This window comes from Carassius gibelio, chromosome B22 (assembly GCF_023724105.1).
Source record: "Carassius gibelio isolate Cgi1373 ecotype wild population from Czech Republic chromosome B22, carGib1.2-hapl.c, whole genome shotgun sequence".
In the NCBI taxonomy this organism is placed as follows: domain Eukaryota; kingdom Metazoa; phylum Chordata; class Actinopteri; order Cypriniformes; family Cyprinidae; genus Carassius; species Carassius gibelio.
Genome location: NC_068417.1, coordinates 36,857,832 through 36,883,296, shown reverse-complemented (window position 1 = coordinate 36,883,296; position 25,465 = coordinate 36,857,832). Strand labels below are relative to the sequence as shown.

At 34.9% G+C, this 25,465-nt stretch overlaps 1 protein-coding gene across 2 annotated transcripts in view; it reads left to right on the top strand.

The window, feature by feature from the left end:
• Positions 1-24,047, top strand: part of LOC127987941 (ligand-dependent corepressor-like) — a 45,699-nt gene extending 21,652 nt beyond the window's left edge. The window contains exons 2-7 of one of the 2 annotated variants that reach the window (XM_052590400.1): positions 2,026-2,091; positions 4,240-4,319; positions 4,810-4,936; positions 5,881-6,198; positions 7,149-7,245; positions 10,678-24,047. In XM_052590400.1, the coding sequence (XP_052446360.1) occupies positions 2,026-2,091; positions 4,240-4,319; positions 4,810-4,936; positions 5,881-6,198; positions 7,149-7,245; positions 10,678-11,719 (1,730 nt within the window). In that variant the 3' untranslated portion in view covers positions 11,720-24,047. Of the gene's footprint in view, positions 1-2,025; positions 2,092-4,239; positions 4,320-4,809; positions 4,937-5,877; positions 6,199-7,148; positions 7,246-10,677 lie in introns of both variants that reach the window. The other variant, XM_052590399.1, reaches the window with a different exon arrangement.
• The last annotated feature ends 1,418 nt before the right edge of the window (positions 24,048-25,465 follow it).

The following is a 25,465-nucleotide window of genomic DNA, read 5'->3' as shown; positions in this document are numbered from 1 at the left end:
ACTCTGTACGATATATCGATCTTATCTGCTGGTTAGATACATGGGTGCTTGTTGCCCAGTGAAAGTAAATTATTCATACATCCACTACACTATGTATAGACTATTAATGGTCACTAGGAAGTTAAAAACAAGCTGCTGATGTGACCCTCCCTGGTGTTGAATTTATGGTCTTGTTTCTGCACGTTCATGCACCCCACCATGGGATCTTTTATTACCATGATTCTTGGTTCTGTTGAATGTGTATGTATTCACTGCATTTTTTATTTGGTCTTGGTGATTTGGAGTTTTGTAGTGAATGAATGTTAGTTTTGTTTGTGTTGAATAAGACACTCTTTTGTAGCAATATCCCACACAGTTCTCCTCCAACAAGCCTCTTGCACTAGTGCTTTTCGTATTGAATATTACACCACGACTTATGAAGCCATGTTACAGATGATAATTAACAGAATAATTAATAACCCGCAACCCAAAGTTTCTACTTGGAAATGCTTATATTTTAGGGTCTATTTTATGTGGCATTTTAAAAGTTTTTTTGCCTCAATTATTGTTATTTGTTTATTTACATTTTAAAGTTTATTTAAAATGATTAAATGAATTTTTATGTATAATTACCAAAAAAATTTTCCCATCTTAAACATCCCATGAAATCACATTTGGAAGTTTGTAGTCATTGTGTGTTAGCTTTGAGTCAGAAATCCTGAAAAAAAAAAACTTTTTGCAGATTTAGCATAATATAACATTTACAATCTTTCTTTATCTTCAATAAACATTTTGCATTGTTCATTAGTTTGCCCAATAAAAATAAAATATATGTTAAATAAAAATACCAAATAGAAATTTGGTAACATTTTACACATTTTTGTAAAATTAAGATGAATCAATATAAAATATAATGTTAATATGAACAAGCACTGAATTTCACAATGACACAAGCATTTAATACAAAACTCAGTATCACTTATAAATTCAAATGAGTTTAATGAGGGTTTTATGGATTTTTAGAAGAGTATGATTTCCTTTTCTTTCTTTTTTTTTTTATTGTCTAACATATATCTTTTTTCATTCTATGTACAGTACTCAGTCATTGTGTACCCAGATGCAATTATCCACTAGAGCTTGAAAATCGCTGCAGTTTTAGCAGTAATGCAGTGCATTAAATGAACTGGAATGTTGGAACATTTTGAAGTGCTCATTTTTGTTTTCAAAGCCTCCTTTGTAGCCAGCAATAATTTGGAATGCATGCTTTATAAGCAAACTGCAGCGGGAACAGCTGATGAATAGTGAATCACACTAACCAAGCCTGGCGGTTTATGATTCTGTCAGAAAGACAGCCATCTCCTGAAGGATCAAAACTTGTGATCATGTTCTTCTTGACTGAATCATTGCGACAGCATAACTAAGGACAATATTGAACAAGCTATATGGATTTGGCTGAAACTACCTGAGAAAACTATGATCCATTCAAATTTAAGTATGTGGTTTAGACAACAGATAGCACAAAATTTGTATTTTTACATATTATTTTTATTGTGATGACTGCTATTATAAATCTATGTGGATTACTTAGCCTTTTTGTCTCTTCTTATTTAATTAGGAGATTGCAATGTGTTTTGCATTAGCTAAGTAAGGTAAAGCTCTCAAAAGGATTGTGTCATTAATTTGTTCCCTTTTTAAAGCACCAAAATTACAGAAATCGACAAATTGACATTAAGATGACTAAATTGCATTTGATTCCTTTGCAAGATTTCCTTTAATCACTACTATAAAATGTTTACACAGAATAATACTTTTTTTTGTTTCCCATTTTAGTAGATTCTTTTGGGTGTATTCATGCAACTATGCAGTTGAGCCAGTATTTACAGTTAATTAAATTGAGTGGCAGTATTAAATCAGCAAAGCATTGATTTAGTTCATAAAATTGAAAGCAGTTTGTGCACGTGTGGGGGTGGACGTGGGTGGAAGTGTGATTTGTACTTATAGACCTTGCACAGAGCTAATGAGAATATACCTTTGTCTGCTTCACAGGGTTCGAAAGCATTTTGGAGGGGCTGTTTGGACCAGGACTCGTAAAAGATCTTACCCTCTTTCAAGGTCAGTGTTACACTGCATACGATGGATGTGAAGATTATATTGATGGTTACGTTTAGATTAGAATAATTTTTTGGCAGTTAACTTTTAAATATAGTCTAAATATATTTGATGTATATAATTTTTTTACATTTCTTGTTTAGATGTTTTGGTTTATGACCATATATTTTTAATATTGAAAATCCATGAAAAACATGATTTACTACATATATTTAAAACTATATTTTAAATTATAGTAGTTTTAAAAATTTCCATTAAACATGTAATTTTGTCAAAATATGAAAAAGTAAAAAACAAAAACAATGTTATTGTGTTTAAGGAATGTACAATGCTAGCTTTAAAAGTAGCCTTAGAGAGAAAAAAGTAGCCGGCTTTTATTGCAGATATTATTTTCCATGCTTTTTAACCACATTGTTCTGTTGCATATCCTTACAACAGTCTAATATTAATTATAAATGTTAACTTAAATATAACTTAAAAACTTAAATATAGTTTAGAAAATATATATTTTCAAATCTATCGCGTCATTATATTTGTGCAGTTTTTTTGTACTTAAGAAATGTTTTGTAACTTATATGTACACACCCATCTGTACTGTAAAGCTGAGCCAGAGCCCAGATTTAGTTTATAGTTTTATAGCTAAGCCACTAAATAGACAAATCTTCTGTTTTGCACCTTTAAATTAATTAGAGTATGAAAGGTTTTTTAGATGAAAAACACCAGGTTTCTGTTTTTGTTCTGGAGTACTGCAGGGCTCTGTTCTAAGCCCTTAAGTCATTTTGTAAATTCATTCATAAAATATAATCAATCTAATTGCGCATTAGTAGTTCAATCAGAAAATGTTTAAATTGTCTTTTTCTGAAGGTATATACAATTAACTGCTCACTCAGAAGAAACATTCATGAGCTTTAACTATCAAAATCACATAAATCAAACTAAATATAAACATAGCTTTGCTCTTTGTGCATCTTTTGATTGGCAAATTAAAACTTCACACAGTGAACAATTTTTTTTTTCCTAAGTTTTGACATGTTGGTAATTGTTTATTGTTAGAGAAATACTTATTTTTTTGCAAAAACATTAACCTAAAATTCACACAACAACAAATTGAATGGCTTTTCAGGTGGAAGTGTTAATGAACTTTAAAAGTTGCTCAAGTTAGGTTAGTTGTAGGTATTAATTTTCATTCAAATTAAGAGATCATCTAATTGCTTGTACTGTAACATGTCGCATTTCTTTTCATAGTCAGTATTTTGTCTTTTTTAAAATTGCCTTTTCTGTATTTTAATTTATTCATTATGAAAATAACAAATTGATGCATATAAGACATCTTAACATGTCAAATACATGGAGCAGTCAAGAACGGAAGATTGGCTCCTCTCGGGTTATTTCGCAGTCAATCGGTCAACAGACAGCAACTCCTAAAAATAAACAAAATGTCCTTGTCATGTGATTGTTTGCTAGCGGCTATGATCAGACACAGTGTTGGCAATATAGTCTGTCAAAGATCATAACAAAGACAAACATTTAAAGGGGTCATATATGGGATCAAGGTTTATCTCTTTAAATTTCCCCCAAGGCCAACTTATGGTAGTCAAGGTCTCTTAACACCAAAAAACCTTTGTAATTTAATTTCTTGTGCTCAAGAAGATCAAGCACATGACTCCTGTCGGTGTCACCAATACATTTGACTAGGTCTTTCTTTAAGGGCTTTTTCAGCACATTTTAAAATGTGGGTTATTTTAATTAATATTTTAAAATCAGTTGATAGTCCTAGTAAAAATATGTGGTTAAATATTACCATTTTAGCATGCGGTTGACGCAATTTTGAAGCAGTTTCAATGGGTGTTTGATCAGAATGTAAAATTAAATCAAAACTCAAATCAAATGTAACAAAAAGAACCAGTTTCACGCTTCTGACATTTGCATGAAAGCAACTAGCGGAAGATGTATTTCTGAAGCTTTCTCAAAAAGAGGAAAGCTTCTTTCTATATATTTCTATTGTTTTGTAATACTTTAATATAAAAAAAAAGTATGTGACCCAAAATATTATTTGGGATGCTACTGAAAATGCATTATTGTTAATAATTGGCCAACATGTTGCAAAGTGTATTTAGTGTTAGCACTAATACGATTTATTTTCTCTTGCAGATTGTGAGCCGGAGGGTGTGTCAGATTGGTCGTTTAATGAGAATTGTCTCTTTTGCTGCTTGAGACGTGAAAAAGTGAAAGTAATTAACCTGACTCTTATTTTCCTATCTATATGTTTCCACAAACAATGCATTAGCAATTCCACATATCACACTGAGTCATTGAACGTTTTCAGCCACGCAGTACTTTAAAGATCTGTGTAGTATCATGGTCATTGGGGTTGGAAGAAAAAAATAGATGTTCATTAATGCTTCAGTGTTTATCAGTCAAATGACAGGTAATTATTATTATAACTTAAGTTTTTGTTAAGCTCTGACTTGACAACACATCTTCAGATGAGCTACGACACTGTCATTTGCCTTGGGGATTTTCTATACAACAAACCTTGTTCTTCTTTCTTTGACACTCAACAGCTTTTGTATTCACAATAGTACAGGCTAATAATATTATAAGTGCATTGGTACTATATTGGACTTTGTAATAAAGTATGATTCTCAAATGTACTGTACATGAATTTTCAAATAGGTCTGATTTAGATTTTAGTCTCTTATTTAATTTTCTTCTCTCCAGGAAAATTTGGTTGGTTTGAACAGCCAAGTTGTATCAGAAGCGGACAGCTTCAAAGAGGAGCAGTCCAACATTAACAAACTTGAGAAGCAAGCAGAGGATTTCCTCAATGTTGTCTTCTATAGAAAGGGTAAGACCTGCATTATATTGTACTCTACAGAAGCCAAAACCAAAGTCATTGATAAAGTGAAGATACTTTTTTAGCAGAAGAATCAGCATTTTTGTATCTTTCTTCCTTTTTTCGTTATAAACAAAGGCAATTAAAGTGGTGAATTAAATTGACATCCTTCTTAAAATAAAACTGAAATAGTTACGAAATTACAAATTCATTTTGACAATTACTAAAAGACCTTAGACCTTAAATCCATTTTTTAACACACAGATTATGCACAAAGCATATGCATAGCCTATGGATGTTCAAGTGTTTTTAGTCTTCTGTTTCTCTTCTTGGCCGTGCATATTAATGTTTTTGTACTCAAAACAAATTTAGGAAACAGCGTTTACTTTTTGGAAGTCTGCAGAACTTTACTGACCTGAAGGAAATGTTTTCAAAGGCTTTTCTGCCAATTACAGTAGCTTTGATTTGATAACAATGGCACGTTTCAATGGTTCAGTGATGCTGTGTTTATAAGATATAAAATTCATAAGAGAAAAATTGGCAAGAGGTGCGTTTAATCAAATATGAACTTATCGTAACATGTTCAGCTGCCTGGTCAATAACAATACTGCAAAATACATGAGATTTGTTCAAAAGTATGTAAAGCAGGATTATAATATATAGTTGACGAATACTAAAACCTCTAAAAGAAAAATTGTTACTTAAAATACAATTTAAGTGTGCCTTGAAAACGGAAATAAAAATGCATAAAAAATGGAAAACGAATAAATTACTAAAACTGAAATTAATTACGAATATTTAAAACGAATACAAATTGATCAAACGATAATAATATCTCAGTTATACTAAAATAGCAGTGGTGTAAAGTGTGGGCAGTAAATATCACTGAAGGATATCATTTTTATATTTCCCTCTGTCTTCAAAAATCACATAGTATATTTATGTTCCCCCAGCAGACCTCCCCAGATTTACAGACCCCCACATTCCTCTAGTGGCTCGTGAGATCATGCAGCGGATGATCCGACAGTTTGCTGCCGAATATACCTCAAAAACCAGCTCAACTCAGGACGTACCCCGACCCCAGACCCAGCCCAACGGCACCAAGGACCAAAGCCTGCCGAAAGCGCCCTCGCTGGAGCCGGACGCCCCCTCCCCTGGCACCGGCGCCGCTGCCTCCGCACAGAACCCCGTCCTCAGCAAGCTTCTCATGGCAGACCAGGACTCCCCGCTGGACCTCACCGTCAGGAAACCAGAGACCCAACCCACAGAACAAGGTCAGATACCGCTTTAATCCCATATTTGGGTCTAAAATAAACATCTTCAACACATTTCAGAAGCAATTTTATTTTCTGGAAAACTATATTGTTAAAAACAAGTTATCATATAGGCAAATGAAAAACTGAAATATATTTTACCTACATTTACATTTATGCATTTGGCAGTCGCTTTAATCTAAAGTGATTTACAGTGCATTCAGATTATAATTTTTTTACCTGTTTCTTTTACCTATTTTACCTAGTTTCAGTTAGAAATTATCAAATAATGTTTTCTACTAACATTATTAACATGAAAAATATCAACAACAAAAAAATGTCTGTGTTCACAGAAATATCAATAAATAATAATAAACAGCAATTTACCTTCAAATATTTTTTGTTCTTAAAAAAAGCATGGACATTTTCAAGGGAAGCAAATTAATTGTTGAATAAGTGTTTCAAAAGATGCTGAAAAGAATCAAAAGATTGGACCTTTGATTTGCCCAAAACTGAGCTATTAAAAGTATGAATAGGAGCATGAATGAAACATAAATAGCAAGTTTATAGTGCTCCATAATGCTCACGCCACCCTGTTTCGTGTAAAATAAAAAAAAAATTATATATAACTCTATAGGACAATGTGTAATGTATTATTATCGTTTTCAAATTATCCTATATGTTTTTTAAATACTATATGTTTACATTTTTAATGCAATATTTCTTATTTTGTTTAATATTTTTATTTAGTAATAATCCTCATCGTAATTATTAGTCGTATTGATTATATAAGCACACAAACCAGAACCTTGTAAAGAGAATGTAAAGAACTGCCAAGTGTTCAGTACTTCTAAAATATCAAGAAAAGAAATTTGGATCAATACGGCTAAAAGAAAACTAGACAGTGCGATTCAGTTTGGTTGATTGATTTCCCTTAGTTTGGTGTTAGAATATGATGTTTTTATTTACAGATGGAGTCCTTGACCTCTCAACTAAGAAGAACCATAGTCATGGTAGTGTCTCAATGAAAAGCTCTCATGGTTTTTCAATCATGCCCACAGTTAAGGGGTAAGATTTTTTTTTTTTTTTTTTCTCAAGACTTAAAATATTACAGCTTTCCATTTAGGTCTGATTGTGCTCAAACACATAGTTTCTGTTCGCAAAGTCCTTGGAGCATTGTAACCTGCACAGGTGCAGTACACGTGCCTGTAACTGTGAACCGCTGGCCTTATAAATGAGTCTTTAGTCCGGTCACTAGATGCTTATTTTGTGTTTCACTTTTGTTGACTGTAGCTCACAAAATGGGCCCTGGAGAAACAATTTTAGAAACAATTTTGAAGAATTTTACATTTACTGCGAAGGATTTTAACCTAAACTATATAATGCAAAGGTAACTGGTGTCCTTAAAATGATACTAACTCTTTTAGGGTAAAATAATTGTTAGTTGGATATATATACGTATATATATATATATATATATATATATATATATATATATATATATATAAGTATAAAGAAAGTTAAAAAAATAAATAAAAAAAAAACTATGTATTGAACTTTGTATAAATATGGTACAGAATGATGTGTACATGCAGTTTTTACAATAATAAGCATTATTTGAAGCATGGCCATGAACCAAATTTAATAATTTAGCTGATTTTTGAAGGAACAGACGAGCCAGAGTAATCTACATGAAATGTCATCAGAAAACAGTTTCAGAGAGAGTTTAAGGACAACCCCTTGTGGGACCTCCAATTTCCAGCCTAGATAGTCAGTGTCCTTCTTTTCCGTAATAAGACACTTTAGGATAAGTGAACTGAGGTACATACAATCATCTCCTCAGTAGAGGTACATATATTTTATTTATACTTTTTTTTTTTCTCTGAAAGATACAAAATGGTACTGTGAATGACCGACTATTAAACTTTATACAAATATGGTAAAAAAAAATTAAAAACAAAACAAATGGTAGGTGTTTAACCTTGTAAAATGTTAACACTAAGCCTAAGGTGGGTCAAATTAAATGTTGCATGAGAGGTTTTATTTTCTGTTCATTTTATATTTGCTTTGCAGTGTCTGTAACCCTGTTCAAATTTTAAACATTTGTGAAAGTATAAATACCCTTAAAAACCTTATTTGCTATCTTCTAGCAATAAACATGAAACATATGTAAAATATATGTACAGTAATTTAAAAGACAAAATGGATTAAATGAAAAGGGCTAGAATTGGTAAATTAATCCGTGACTGAATATTTGGTCGCAAACTAGTTAAACCCTCTACTTCAGTGACAGATTAACTTAATCTAAATTTGTTAACCTGTTACCCATTCAAAACGTTTATCAACTGGAACATTGAAAAACTTTTCCTTATGAAAAATAACCATGGTTTTATTATAGTAAAACTGTAGTAACCCATGTTTTTTATAGGCGTGTTGACTACAATTTGTATAACCACAGATTTACTACAAATACCATGGTTAAACTATGGTTAATATAGCAAAACCATGGTTAATTTGTGGTCACCATGGTTTAACTATAGTAACCATGTTTTTTTGGTTTTATTTGTAGTAAAACCATGGTTAATTTTCGTAAGGGTTATTTCCTATAAATTGAAGAAAACTTGATTAAATTTTTTTTTGCAATATATTTGTTAATGGTTGAATGATTGAGCTTGATCAAATCAGTCAACGTCTTAAGGCCATTTCACACTGAGCGCAATGTGTAAAAGTGAGGCAGATCACAGATGAACGGTGCTTTTACATTGATCGAGAAATCATTGATCGCCTTCTGCTTACTCACACCTGCACGCTAGTTGGCGCAACCAGAAATGCGCTTTTTCCTCAGATATGTATCTCGTATATGGATTAAGAATTAAGATAAGTAAAGTTTGGTTGTACACCAGAAACACAAACTATCTATAATGTGTACAAGAGTACAGCCTGAAATATAAATTGAGGTACAGTTAGCATTAAGCTACACTTGAAAATGTATGTAATGTATTTGCTTAAAACTCATTTTAAACCATCGAGTACATGAAATAACTTCAATAGTTGACTTTTGATTCTTTAATAGGCAGACATGCACACTTTGTATGTTTAATAATGCTACAATGTTTAAAATTTGTCATTAACAATTGATTGTTATAAAAATACCATGAGCTGCATACAAAAACATAAAGAAATTATATATCGTCATAATCATGTCTATTTGCTTTGATATTTTATGTGTAGAAAAATGGTTCACTCAAGTTTTTTTTTAATACAGAAGACCTAGAAGGTTAAAGGGGTCATGTTACGTTGTTAAAAAGAAGATTATTTTGTGCATCTGGTGTAATGAAATGGGTTTATGCAGTTTATGTTTAAAAAAACACATTATTTTCCACATAATTTACATTATTGTTTCTCCTCTATCCTACGCATTTCTAAAACGTGTGGATTTTTGCAAAGCTCATTGTTCTAAACATGGATCCATGTCTACATTTATGATCGGAGAAATGACAAACAACAAGCATTACTCTACACTGCTCAAAATTGCGTTTGAATTTTCTTCTTTCTTTGCCTGAATATTTGGGCGGCATTATGCAAATCTTCCATCATTAGATCGTTAGAATGAGCCTTTTTAGGAAGACTTTGTTGACTCTTAACGTTTATAAAGAATATCTGTTTGGATTTGAGACTTTAGTCTTTGCAACTTTACAGTTGCACCTAGAGCTTTATGCACCAAGATCTTGTAACACTCCAAAGAGAAAGGAATATGACCCCTTTAACTCGCTCTCACTCTGAAAGTCCTCTTCTTCTGTGTTTTTATGCTCGTGCGCAATACAATCTTCCGAGATTTTAGCACCACCGCATAGACCTTTTGGGTAACAGTGGTTGCTTTGGTCATGTGTTGTAATGCTCAAATGTTATTGTACGGCCCGTGTTTTCGTGTTGCAAAACTGAAAGAAATTTGTTGGACTGGTAAAAAAAAAAAAGAAAAGGATTTGCATTTTTGGTGCACGAATGTTCAAGGTCTATTTGGAAGCATCCATTGGTATCTGTTGTTTTATTTCAGTCCGTCATCAAATCCAATATTCATTTTACTTTCTTGCGCTCAGTGTGAAAAGGCCTTTACATGTCACCATTCTGTAATTAGGAGTAGTCACATGGTAATAGGGTTGATCGCAAATTGTTAGGGAATAAAAGCATTTGGTTATTAAAATAAGTTAATCATTGTAAATGATTTTTACTATAGTTGTTTATCAATTAATCAGTTTGTGTGAAAATTCTAAAATTCATTGTTGGATAAAGTTGAGATCTATTAGATCCAGTGATCTACTAGTTCTCTCACACACATAAAAACATGGTATTTGTTTCACCAAAGCATACCTTTTTCATGGAAAGTACCCTATTCACTTTCTAGCAGACAAAGTAATTGTCCCTTTCTTTTACAAGACTGAAGTGCAAGATTTCCTTCCAATTGCAAACCACATCTAAACATTTTATCTTTCCATAAATTAGGCGTTCCCAGAGAGCTGATCACAACTATCGAGATGTTGATGATGAGGATGGCTTGCCACCGAGAAGCTTGCATGATGTAATAAGGGAGAACTGTATTGGTTCTGGGCCCCTCAAGCCACCCTTGGCCCGCTCGCTCCTCATAAAAGAGGAACTCCTGAACCAGAAACATCGCCTCCTTGGCCAACCTCTTTCTTTGGCTAGCCTTGAGTCCACGGGTCTCCTCAATAGTCAAGCCCCGTCCCTTCTTTCCCGCGATGGGATATGGGGGAAATCCCATCTAGACAGCCTCCTGAAGCTCAAACAAGTTAGCAGCGACCTAAATGACCTGCCTCTTTTCCAGGAGAACCAAGGCGTGTTTACCAAGGGTACAAAGTCCCATGACACCGGTTCCATCATGGTAAAGAAAGAACCTGGGCATTCCCCTCCAGTGGACTTGAAGATCCCGCAAGTCAGAGGCATGGATCTGTCTTGGGACTCCCATGGGAATGCATCGGATCTCTACGGTTACAGCCCTATAGCTTTGGGCAACGTACACTCAGAAAACGCGCTCAGTAGGAAGCTTAGGGCCATCTTACCAAAACAGAGTCGCAGAGCTGCTTTGGGAGGCCTTCTCGATGGGGGAGCCGTAGGCGAGTACTGGGGTGCAGACCTTGAACAGCCAACTTTGGGACCTCAGTACCCGACATCAGATCCAGAGGCAGACCCGACTGGCTCCAAGCAACCCCGAAAGAAAAGGGGGCGGTATCGGCAGTACAACACTGAGATTCTAGAAGAAGCCATTGCTGTGGTGATGGGTGGGAAGATGAGCGTTTCGAAGGCGCAGAACATCTACGGTATTCCCCACAGTACCTTGGAGTACAAGGTGAAAGAGAGGATGGGCACCCTGAAGAACCCACCAAAGAAAAAGCTTAAACTGATGATGAGGGCAGAGGGGCAAGACTCTGGGATAACTGCTGAAACTGAATCCATGTCGACGCCCACCACCACACCCATCGCAACGCAAGTGGATGTCTTGCAGGGGACAGGAGACAAAGCCGAGTAGATTACACAGAACACCTCATAAAATGGAAAACGTTTTTAGATTCTGACAGACACACAAAAAAAAAACTAAAATGATTTGGAATTGAGAATGGGGCTTTAATTGTGCCAATTTATACTTGCAGTATCTGGGTGAGCACAACTGCAGGGATTCATGGGAGGATTTAAGCCTGATAACTGGGGATAGGAAACAAATTGGCAGTTATCACTGGTCGCATTGACACTGCAAGCATTTGCTGAAGTTTTTTACAACATAAAGCAACAAATGCGTACTAAAGCCATAAGAGAGTATCGACACAGAGACATTTTATAAAAAAAAGTGAACAGATTAACTCTTTGTTTGCCCCCTTCATCTGAACTTTGCGCGCTGCGCCATTAGTGCTCACGCGTTTTGGACGGCATGCCATTTTGAGAAACGAGAAGCGGGGTTTCAAGGGTTATGTGCAAGGTTGGAAATTGACCCTTCAAAAATGAATTTATCTCCTCTGATTGATAGGTTTATGAAATAAGTCATGATCTTTAAAACTAATTTATTCCAAGTGGAGTTGGAACACCAGGGATCGATCCTAGGCCCGTTTTTCTATTAACAGGTAAAATAATTGCTTTCAACTCTTTGTAGTTTCCTCCTTTTATATTCACACCATTGAAAAAGACTAAGAATTAGACATGTCCATTTTTAAAAAATGAAGCTTAAGATTAGTCATTCAGGGATGCATGTTTGTGATGTTGAAAATATTTTTTTTTTTTTACTTTACTGTATCAAAACTTTTCTTTAACTCTAGCGCTTTCTTTTGCACTACACTTTCAGTCTGGCGCTCGCCAGAGCCTAAATCTGGCAATTAGACCTGATTACCTCGACACTGCTTGCATTACGCACTTACTGTTCTGTCTGGCATACCACATAATGCTCATTTTACAGTACTCTTAGTGAGAGCCTCTCTCTTAAAAGGATTTCGATGCCCATGAAGGGACAATGCCGACTTAAGCCACACAGGACAGGAACGTGTTTCCGATTCACATCTTTCTACTAAATTTAATCGAGGGAGCGTGCACACAGTCAAATTCTGGATGATTCTGGCTGCTCCCTCATCGCTGCTTATAGTCAGTTGCTGACATTGTATATTTATAAAAAGAAGAGCATTTTTCACAGAGGGTTGGTTTTGGGGAACATAGGTGGGAGAAAATGTAGGTAGGGTTATGACCATATAACCCTGTTATATTATAAATTAGCATTCTTACAGAGAGCCAATTCTTGTCTCTGAAAAGTTTAATTTCCTCATGTAAAACTCAGGGCAACTGAGACAAATATAGGGATCATGTTTTTAGAGAAACACCTTACCTACTTGAACTGGAACCTGTGACACAATTCTCAGTCAATGAATTGGATCAGGGACAGGGCTTTATATTGGGCGTAGGTTGGGTCGAGCTGAGCCATGGATTGCAGATATTGGTAGGATGTTATCATTCGAAACACCTGGCCAGTTGGAACTTTTCTGAGATCTCTCTGAAAATAGCACTTTGTTTAAAAGTAAAAGCTTTTGGGAGTGATTTAAAGTAGCTTTTGCAGTAGCAGATAGCATAAAGAAGACTGGCAAGATCAAAGGGGGAGCATTTCAACACCCCCCCGGCGTCCTGCAGCTTAGACCCAAACATGCTCCTTTTGTTTTGAAAAAATTACCTCTTCAATATACAGTGGTCGACGGCTTGAATTTTCAGATTTGTCTAGTGTTGCCTCACTGTTTATTGTCACATTGCCCCTTTTTCAAATATAAACTGTGTTGTCTGATGTATATAAAACCGAGAAAGCGCATAGATCTGTGAAGATTTCAAAGAGAAGGCTTTTGGAATGGCATGCTCCACTTTGATGTTGTTTTGAAGGGCATTCTGGTAAATATGACTGCCTGGTGCTCACCCAGTCTGTGAAAAACAATTATACTTCAAACTTCAGGGTTTCTGATGATGAAACTGACTCTTTGAAATGTACCTTTTATTTATTTCATTATTTAATTTGAATCATTTAAGTAAATGGCATGCACCAGTTCAGTGGAGGCTGATTAACTATTTATAATCTGACACTTAGTCATCAAAGTGGACAACTGGGAACACTGTCCTGGACTCACCGTTTTAATTTTGTTCTACACCTAATGAATTTCCCACATTATATTAGGATTGTATGAATTGTATATATTTCCTAAAATGCTATACTTGTAAGTATGGTTGTCATTTTAATTATTATCTCACTAAGCAAAAATTATTTTAGTGTTGTTAACTTTGTTTAATGAAGTTGCATTGCAATTATAGCCATGTCTGGAGACACTACTGAAATGAGTATAGATTGTGATTATTTTTAATCAATGCAACATACAATAGTAAACCATTGATTTGACATATTTGGTTCAGTTTCTACATTTTGATCACATGCTACTGTACTTCTACATGAAACAAGTAGAAGGAAAAATTAATGTATAAAGAAATAGAATAATATTCATTATTATAAGCTCTTTAGGTCATCTGGCATTAAATGCACCAACACTTTACCAATGCTGAGCGTTTGAAGTGTCTAATTAGAAATTAGTTAGGTCTTTAATCAATCAATCAATCAAACAATCAATCAGTTAGATTTATTTATTGATCAACGTGATGTAAAATATTACTCAGCTGTCCTTGACACTTGCCATTAAAACATTATCCTAAACAGTATTTTGTCTTGTTTTGCAGTAAACATACCTAAAGATTTAAAGATTTATTGGTTTCTTAAAATATTTGAAACCCTTGAATGACATTTTTCTTACCCTTATTTCTTCTTATTTGGAAAATTTATTTTTCTTGTTTTAAATATAAATTTTGTTGGATTCTCCAATAATTTAAATTTTTACCGGATAACAAGACAAAAATATTAGTTTGAAGTGCAACTAGTAGCATATTAGTAGATTGTTAGTACTAGTAGTGCAAACAGATTCTATTATAATAGAATATTTGCCCCTATAATTGGCACTTATAAATTATTGCACTGATGGCTTCGACTGGAAAATGTTTTGCAGCACTTAAAAAAAATAAAAAAACAGTTTCAAACGATCACTTCTTTATTGATAATCTAGAAAGTTATGAACTTTAATGTCACTACTGTACATTATGCAACCTGTATTTATCATCAGCTGTCTGATTCACTATGGTGCATGCCATTTCAACATATTTAATTTAATTTGAATGATTAATGTATTAAATGGTTAACGGCTCCCCCTGTCCAAAAACATCCTCCTCTTGAAGAAATGATACTGTCTTTACTCAAATGAATGTAAAACCATTTACGAATAATATCTTAAACTAGTTGTTTGAACAGACTGTTTAAGTGTTTCTCTTGCTGCTCATGTTTCAATAGTTTTTATTTGTTCGTTTTTTGCGTTTCTCTGAAACGTACACCTGTAGCCTTTAGTACTTTCGTATCTCAGGATAGGTTCAGCTGAAAGGTTCGCAATATTTGTCAGTCGGATAACAATGAAGAAATAACTACCTGTACAAGACGTGCATAGACATGTTCTATTAACTACAGTCTTTGCACAATATACCTCATCCTCGGGAATAAACGCACCTTTTTGTGCCACATCCTTAAATACCATTCAGGGGCACGTGGAAAAGGAGCAGTTGAAACTCTGGGAAATTATTTTTATTTTCCTATTTCACCCTCTTTTTTGTCTTCTATGAGAGGGATTGCAAGCGAGGCATTTCATGTGTCTGACTGACCAATATTTACGCCCTTTTCATTCAGGTACAGAAAATCGAACTTTTTGAATACAATCAAAAATTTCGCTTTAGATTCGCATCTTGCCAATAACGGGTCCCATCCTTTAAGTTTAGTTGATCGTCAAGGCAAATATCAAAGGTTACTGTACTGTAGGTAAGCCACAATACCTAATTCCTGTACTCTTAAATGCGATTTAACCGTCATGGATGTTTTCGTGAAAAACACAAATGGAGGTTTAAAGAGGAGAATATGGGACAGGTGGAAATGTTAACCTTCTGTTGTTTTTGTGCTTTCTGTAAACTTGTTTTTAAACTGCATTCCAAAAAAATTCAAGAGATACCTTTATATGGAAGAAAAAATCTACACATATACAAATAATATATATAATATTTATTTTAGTTCATCTTTTTTTCTGTTTGAAATTGAAACGCTACACTAAGAAATGATGAAAAATTACACTGTCAGCTACAACCTCAGTTTCTGTACCATATGAAGTGCCATTTGTTTTGTCTCAAGTGGCTCAGACTGATTTCTTCTCTGAAAAGACGCTCAGATAGCCTGTTTTCTTTAATTTTTTGACCTCCACTGCATATCCACATAACAGCATTACCTCAGGTGAGATATCTCCAGAGCAGCTGATTCTACATTTAGTTGTAGAAATCAGGACCTGTACTTGACTTTTACACACATTTCCAAAAAGACGCAACTATTACTTTTCAAGGAAGCAGTTTATAAATAATGCTAGTCGCATTTTTTGTTTTCCTCCGGTGTGCTTTGCTTAACTGAACCACGGGTCTCTTTTTGAATGCAACTCTATTGACATTAGCACACAAAAGTTCAAATCAATAGGGCACACATTTGTACGCCACAATTAACACACTCCATACACAGTGACTCACATGCACACAAAACACCATCAGGTCTACATCATGTGGATGGTTATATAGTTTTAGGCTATTGGTTTGATAACTACTAAAGTGTAGCCTAACTAGGTTATGATGTGAGAAAGATTTTTGTTATATATTTATTTATTTATTTTCAAACCACAAGCCCAAATTATCTTGTCATGTTGCAATTCTTTCAAGTTCTCTCAACTTTTTTCCTCATTGTTTTTTGTGCGATAAAAATGAATAGGCACACCTTTCTTCAACAGAATACATCTGCAAAATTGGGAGAAACAAATCGGCAAACATGGTAGTCCAATTAAATTATAGATATCCATCGTACTGTCAATCTGTGCACTCAAATTACTTGCACCATAACTGTTTTCTATGTTTGTGAAAATATTATGTAGTTTTAGGAGCCATCATTTTCATTTGATGGCATGATACTAAGTCGAATGTTTTATTAGGTTTAGATTTCCAGCCGTATAGCTAAAAATAGCTGTTGTCATGGTACAACTTGCAGCACACGCCATGGTAAAAGACATGTTTTGAATGTAAACGTCTAGAGAAACATGTCTCAGAGAAAACTGATGGACGTGCATGGATAGTTTTGCTCAGAATAGATAAACTCAGATATTTGCGTTCACCATGATACTTTATGCATTTCCTTGAAATTTTGGTGTCATCCGGAGTGTCAGTTTTGCAGTGTTCAGTCGTCACCAATAGTTAGATAATTGCATTCAATCATAATTACATGACTAATTGTTGTTTACTAATTAATAGAAATGATGAGCCAATGATACCTACAGGTAATTGGTAACGGCAATCGAAAATTGTTAACCAAGGCAACTTACAATCTGTTATTTTTCTTCAATTAAATTGAATCAATGTCGTGTATATTGCTTTAATGCAATTAAATATAAATAAATATATACATGTTTGTGTGTGTGTGTGTGTGTGTGTGTGTGTGTGTGTGTGTGACATATCAGGACACAACTCAATGGGGACAAAACAATGGGGACAAAAATGCTTTTAAATCATACAAAATTAGTCTTTTTGAGAAAGTAAAAATGCACAAAGTTTCCTGTGCGGGTAAGGGTTAGGTGTAGGGTTGGTGTAGGGCCATAGAATATACAGTTTGTACAGTAAAAAAAAACATTACGCCTATGGGATAAACACACTTTTCACAAAAACAGATAACCACACCCCCAAAACACTCTATTGGTTAAGCCAATGCTGCTATGCTGGGATGGAGTGCATTTCCCAAAAGCATCTTTAGCCAACTATGGTCAAAATTCCTTTGAACTTGCAGGTGGTAGGGTAATAACCCCTACTTATTGATTTGAGATCGCCGAGATGTTGCTGTAATGATCATTGCACCCGATAACTACTTCGCAGTTTATGGTCCATTTCATTTTGGGTTTTTAATTCTTCCATCTTAAATCATACTCCGGAGTTCCTTTACACATTTATGCACATGTACACTCTTCAAAGATGGTAATTACTGAGGACACACTACAATGCATAAATTTAAATGAATACATCCACATTTTTCCTGAGTAACCGATGAGCGCAGCCATGATGGATTTTAAATTACGTTTGGATGCCCTCCTGTTCCGGTCTCCAAAGAAATCTGTGATCAGATAGGGGTAAAAAAGATTGACTTTTTAGAGTTAATTTAATTGAAACTTTTTAAATATAACTAAATATAAAATTATTTTTCCATTACGAAGCAAACAAGACTTCTGTGTTCGAGAAAAAGGTTGATATTTTAATTGAATTGATAATATATCTAGTACTGCATTTTAGCTTGTTTTTGCGCCCATGAGCAAAATTTATTTACGTCAGTATGTGTTACTAACAAAAGACAATGCATCTAACGACAGATCGAGAGCTATATTTCCAACCATGCTTGCGATGCTGTTTATAAATGTTCATTTAAACTATAATTCTGATGGAACACAAAATTGTTGAAATATGTTGGTAACGACAAAACATGAGACCATAGCAGGCTAACCATGCTTTCGGAAAATGCACCACTGATCATTGTTTTTTAAATGAGCCAGTGTGTACGCTTTTCAGTGGAATCAACCAACAAGTTATTTTCCAGTCTACGTAAAACAAGGACAATAAAGATCTTAAACTTCAATAAAATTACACACTTCATCATTACAATGAGATGTTCCTGCAAAGACTTCAGTGTGAATTACAGTATATGGAACAGAGCCATGAAAAGTGAACAACAGACCGCTGCCTCTCCTGTCTCTGGAATGGGATATTAATATGGATGGCAATGAAGACTTCGTTCTGCTAGCTCAGTGAGAGGTCAAACAGGGCAGTGAATACACAAATGAAAGCAGAAAGGCGAAAATGAGTTTGATCAAATGGTCAACGTTCTTCTAAAGAACTTGAGGACTTTTGGCCGTGAAAGGGCTGCCATTGTTTCCATGACAATCTTGCACGATCATTCAAGTAAAGGTGTGCCTATTCTAAGCAGTCTTTCATTTAAGCAAAACCCACATTCTTTTCTGTTATTTTATACCAATATTGTTGCATTTTCAGTATTTTTTACATGCGATTTCTACCATTGAAATGTAGACCTCTTTTTTTTGTTTCGTTTTTATTTCTAATTTTCCAAAACACAAATGGAGAGAATTTTAGATGCGTTGGTAGTTATGATGTTTCCTTCTGTGTGCAATTTGTCCTTCTACTTTGTTGGCATTGCATAGAATATCATGCATGAATCTGCTCTTGACCATTAACTTCGTCCATGACTGTTTCAACCCTGCAGTCAATTAAAACTCTGCGGGATTAGGATTATTAGTTTTGCTACCTCAATTTACAGATGGTTTTGAGAAAGGAACCCTTTGGTAGTAAAGCAAAAATGACTTTTATCTTGAGGGACTGACTGTCCCTACAGGCTTTTGTCGATCATGTTTTTATAAACATGTTGGTGGTTTGATCGGCTTACGTGCTGTACTGTATGTAGCATTTTAGATGCACACACTGGCTCATAATTCCCAAGGTCATGGTCCCGTTCTGTCGGAAAGCAGTTATACATTCCGCATGCACATATGTGTATCTAATAAAACTTGTTTTGATAAAGGGTAATGATATTTTTGGACCCAAAGGTCCCAAGTTATGCATATCGACTGCTTCTAAGACCAGTTCTTGGGAAGAATCAGGTTGACCGATCACCTCAAAAGTTGGAAACGCGTCGTTATGTGTGTTTCCTCAAGAATCTAGTATAGTCACGCCATACCATATGAGTTTGTGTCCTTGAAAATCAAGCCAAATGCAGTCTGTGGGCAGTATCTTTGGTCGCATTCGCATATGTCAAAGTTGTGCATCTTATCTCTTGATGGAATGCTGTGCTTACACCTTTTTTGTGGGTTTTTCCTTGTATGGAGTCGAAGCTTTATGGAGCAAACATGCCTTTTGCTAACTGTTTGGCTGTGTTCATAATTCCAAGTACTTTCTAAAGTTTCGTAAGAATTCTCAGAGAAGAGTCTTAACGTTGTATAGGTTTGGCGTTCAGTGTAGTATGATGATCGTATCCCTTCTCCTGTACCCCCTCAGGTTAATGCATGAGAGTGGAATGATTAGGCTCGGCTAAAGATTGATACCTTTTCTATATTTCTTAATACTATTGATATTGTGATTACTTCGATTAAAAACGCTTGCCTTTAGGTTCCATTTTTTTACTGCTCATATTCCAGAATCCTAGTATCCGGTAAACTGGGTTAAAAAATGGTTTTGGTGATTTTTATTTTGCAGTATTAAACTATAAGTGGGCAAATGAGTCTAGCAAGGCAATACTCGTGATTTAAGTCCCCTTGACTTGAGAAAAGTGAGTTTGCTGTCGCAGGCCCAAGAAAGCCGCGATGTCCTTATCAGACCGCCTTTTGCATTTCAAAAGATTCAGCCAAATAACCTTAGTTCAGTGCTTTATAAACGGCGAGGATTGTAAAGTACAAATAACCTGGGGAAACAAAAAAAATGGACTCTCTAACCTTAGACTTTTCATTCGGTCCCTCGAGACCTACGAGGCCACAAAGACTATTTATTTTGTTTCTGACGTCTGTACAATGTGTGATGTTTCAAGTTAAAGAAAGAAAAAAAAACCTTACAACACAGAATACCTCAGATAATAAATCCATGTAAATCTTGACAGCCTCCACGTGTAGATAGAGCCGTGTTCACTGCCTCCCCATCCCTCATGTCTCTACTTCTATAATTTCACTGCCCGTTATATGTTGTGGAGGTTTCATTACTTTCCTTTTCATGTTAGTTTTTGTTCGTCCCGGGAACAAATGAACCATTATTTAATTCATCGTTCACCTGTGTGCTTGACAAAGTTAAGCGGTGTTCACACTGACAGCACTTTGCAAGTGACTCGATTCCAATGGGAGTTGGCGATTTGAAGCGACGTGAGTGTTGATGATGTGGCAAAGTTAAGCTAGTCAGTTTTATGCAAATGTGTAGTAATGAGGTGACAACCAATGGGAGCCTAGACTGTGATTCGTCACCCGATGGTGGAAACTGTGGTTGAGTTGAAACGTCTTCTGGCAACCAACAGTACAGCAACTTTGCGACCTCCAGAGTTTTTATCGAAGACAGTGTGAAAGCCGCTTAAGGAAAGACATTGCCTCAGTAGTAGATGCAGTAGAAGTGATGCAGTGATATTACAGACCAAGTACCATGTTTCTAATTGCAGATTTCAGTCTATTACCTTAAATTAAGTTGTGACTCAAAACCAGATTTTAAAGTGAAAAGGAGGGCTTTGTCTTTTTTAGAGATAGTTTGTTAAGCATAAGCCATAGTTTACGCATTTGTCGAGCGTAATTTCATCATCGTTCTCATTATCAGCTAAACTGAATGTAGGGGGAAAAAGAATAAATAATTACTCTTAACACACAAACTAACTTTTTATGTATCTCGTATGTACTTTAGGAAAAGCTATAGGTTATTATATTAATGTGTTCTTAAATATATATACACTCAACAGTCAGCGTGCATTGTATATAATGTTCTGTATAGTTATATACTTATCTTCTGGAACGAGATGTTTATCTCGTCCTCATTTGATTCAGGGAACAAACATTTCAGTGTAGTATATTTAGACTCCTGTGTACCGCATTTGTATAGTTGGTGTTCATTTGCTCACTCGTTTCTTTTATCGTCCACATACTGGAATGATAGTTAGTCTTGAAGTGAGCTAAACAAAGTATAAATTAAGTTATTGTAAGGCATCTAACGCTGCACTGGTGCAGACAGCTGTTTTTTCCACAATACTGTACAAACATAAATATATATTGAGAGGAAGCGCAAACTTTTTAAGGTGGATGTCTATATAGTCTCGTGCCCATTCCGTGATTTCATTTTTTTTGTAACATTTTGTTTTACTAACAGCATTTTCAATGATTATAAAATAGTCATTGCGGCATCAGTCGACGATGTAAATGAATTTTCCCTGTGAAAAAGCCACGTTTTGAGGTATTGCTTGTTATTTTTGCTTGCTAAATGTACATGAAATAAGTTCAGAAGTAAGATGGTTAAATTATTTGTGAACACTGGATCTCTATCGGACGATGTCCTAAAATCATCCTTATTCATTACGATGAAGAAACGCGCCCTTGGTGTGCTTTGCTGCAACTGCTTTTTCTTAACGATAATGATGTTTATTACTATTTTAATTTATTGTGTGGAGTGAAACGTCTCCGTGGCCGTGAGCTGGTTGTGTGTGAGTGTGTGGAACTGCTTGAGGTTTTGAATTTTTTGCTTTTTGCTCATGCATTTTGTGGATAAACCATTTCTTATACACCAAATCTTGTGATTTCTGATAAGACAAGCCTCTGAGTAGTGGTTTTCTTGATCATCTGTGAAAAAAAAAAAGAAGAAAACCGATCCTTAAACCATTTCTCTATTAACCTTAAATCCTCTTATTAAGCCACAACTACGATTCCCTCAGGGACAAATGACACTGATTCAATCTATTCAGGTACTTTCTCTAGATTCTGCGGCCTAGCTGTTAAAATACGAAAAAAAGTACATATTTTTTGAAAAATTGACCAAAAGAAATTGGTCGCTCGTAACGAGTCATTTTTAACCTGTTGTCGCTTAATTTCTTTTCCTCTGTCCTTTTAAGTTTTTGTATTCTTTGTATCCAGACTTAAGTACAATATACAAAATGAATGTCAAGCTGAAACTTCAGGTGAAGAGCAACATGTGCTTTTCATTACAATTTCTTCTGCACACACTGTGCCTCAAATGCCTGAAGACAGTAGAACAACACTATAGCGACAAACATCACACCAGAGCCCTCCATGATAGTGGTCGACCGGTCTCAGCGCTCCTATACAGACGTACCTCTACAGCGCAAGGCCTGATCTTTCACATTTGCAGTTAGTGATTGGTAGTTTTGGTCTCTGCTTGTATCATGTAAGTATTTCAGCTGCCTGAAGAAACTGCCTCTCCATATGTGAATGGCTTTACATTGGGTTCTGATTGTCTGGTTTTAATTTGTGCTTGCTTTTTTGTTCTTGAGCTTTTAGGTGCCTACTCTTATTGTCAAAAAAGCTCAGATACTTAAAGGATTTATAAACTAACTGGCTGATTTTCGTCTATAATTATTATTAGAAAGTCAGGAATCGTGCATATTAAAGCGACCTTAGAGGTTGTGTTAAGGCGGCATTTACTCCTCTATTAGTCTTGGTGTTGAGTTTCGTTGTTATTTTTCCTCAGATTTGCAGTTCTCAAAACATTCTTGTTGTTCTTGTCATTGTGGGTTTTAGTTTGCGATGCCTAATAACAGGCAGTGAGTTTGTTGTTTTCCACACAGGCTTGGATTCAAAAGTTCAGGCTTGATTTAAGGCAAAAAATGAAATACTTACATGTTAACACTTTTAATACGAGACACAGAATGGGTTTTTAAAACACGTACGTTTGCCAGTGTGGGATAAGGTGCTGCTTTTTCCGAATCTTTGTTTTCGATATACCTCAGACCATCTAGATCGAAACGAGTGCTTTTTACAATATGGCATCTTGCCCTGTAACACACTGGTTCCTTAGAGTCACTGCAACTGTTGGAATACAGGCGCTTCAAAACTGGAATAGACCTCATTTCAATATATACTGTTTACTCTTTGACAAAAACATTGTATAGTTTAATATTTTCTTGTACTGTAGATTTATGTATGTATATTAATTTGTTCTTTTTTGTACTGTGTGTTTGACTTCTATTCTAGACCATTATCGATGTCTGTGTTCGAGCACTTACGAGGATCACAATTATTATATATATATATTTTTTTTTTTGCACTATTTGTTTTGGGTTCGTTTTTTTTTTTTTCGTTTGAATGCAAATTCTTATTTTTGAGCTGGGCTAATGAATAATGTATGTGATTTGTAAAAAAAAAAAAAAAAAAAATTTAAAAGGAAAAAATTGATTAGATTTTCTGTGGTCTAATAAAAATAAAAAATAAAATACTCTCTTTTTATTTGCATTGGCCGTTAAGCAAAATGCTGATTAGATCCGTCTTTGTGCATGTGTGGAATTTTACTGGTTATATTTTACCCATTAGGAAAAAAATTCAATTTTTCAACACATTTTAATTGTAACATTGTGCAACTTAGTATTCACTGGATGCTAGAACCTTCTTATGAAAACCACTATTCTTCTAATAAATTTTTGTTGTGAAAATGAAGTGTTGAGACTGCTTAATGGTGTTGTTGCATGTTTCTACTGTTTTCTCGGGTAGAATATAATTTTTTTTGTCATTGCATTTTAGGTTTGCTTATTAATTTTCTTAGACCTTAAAGTCTTAGACATTTTCTAATTTAGTGAATGATTAATGAATGCAACATTATTTCAACCCTGTTACTAATTATTATTAGTATAAAAAATAAGCCATTACATTTATCTTTAAACATGTTTTGCACCACCCTGTAGCATTCAAAATTTTCCAGGGTTTAATGTTAAAGAGTAGAAAATCAGTGTTCAAGCTCAGTATTAGACTGTAGTAGTTTTTTTTTTTTCAGGCATCACAGAGTTGAACCATGGTAGAGAGCTCAATACAGTAGTTAAATTCTGTTTTGGGAACAAGTGAGCACTTTTTTTCCCCCTGCGTAACAGAGTTGAACTATTGAATCATCATTGCAATACACAACATTTATTGTTGTAAAGGCCCCCCCCCCCCCCCCACACACACACAAATACTGATCACTATATAGTCTCTCCCTGTAACAGGGTTGAACAACTGTAGAGAAACTGACAAGGTACTAATAGTTAAAACTGTTACCTAACACTAACATGTTTAGCTCAATAGTTCAAATCTCTTTTGGAAACAACTGATCACTGTTATTTTGTTCCAACATAACAAAGTTGAACTACTGAAACATCATTGCACCTACCACATTTACTGCTGCACGTTGTGCCAAAATATCTTGATCAATGAATTTTTTACCATAACAGAGTTGAACTGCTGTAGACAGACTGACAAGGTCATGTCAAGCTCAATAATTCAACTCTGTTATAGAAACAACTGTTGGCTGTTTTTTGTTTCTGCATAAGAGTTTATCTACTGAAACATCATTGCACTCCACCATGTTTACTGTTGTACTTTGTGCCAAAAAAAAATCGTGATCACTCTATTTTCCACCCATAACAGAGTTGAACTACTGTAGAGAGATTGACATGGACACATCAGCCTCAATAGTTCAACTCTGTTATGGAAACAAATGATATTTTTTTTTGTCTTACATAAGAGAGTTGAACTACTGAAATATCACTGCAGTTCAAAACATTTATTTTACTTTGTGCCAGAAATATATCCAGATCACTGCATTTTTCTCCTAATCAGTATTTTGAATGATTATATGCACAAGCTCACACAATATTTTTCAAAATGACTTGCATGTGCCTGTGTCTCTTTGTGCCAGCGACAGAGGGTATATGCCTAATAATGACCTTCGAATTTTGGCCACTTTCTTTTCTTTTTGGAAACCAGTTATGTTAATGTGCCATTTAGGTAATAACCAGTCAGCAACACCAAGATGTTAAATGGCTACACCATCTGAGATTAATCGCAATCTCGTTGTGTACTGTGCATTCTGACCTTAAATG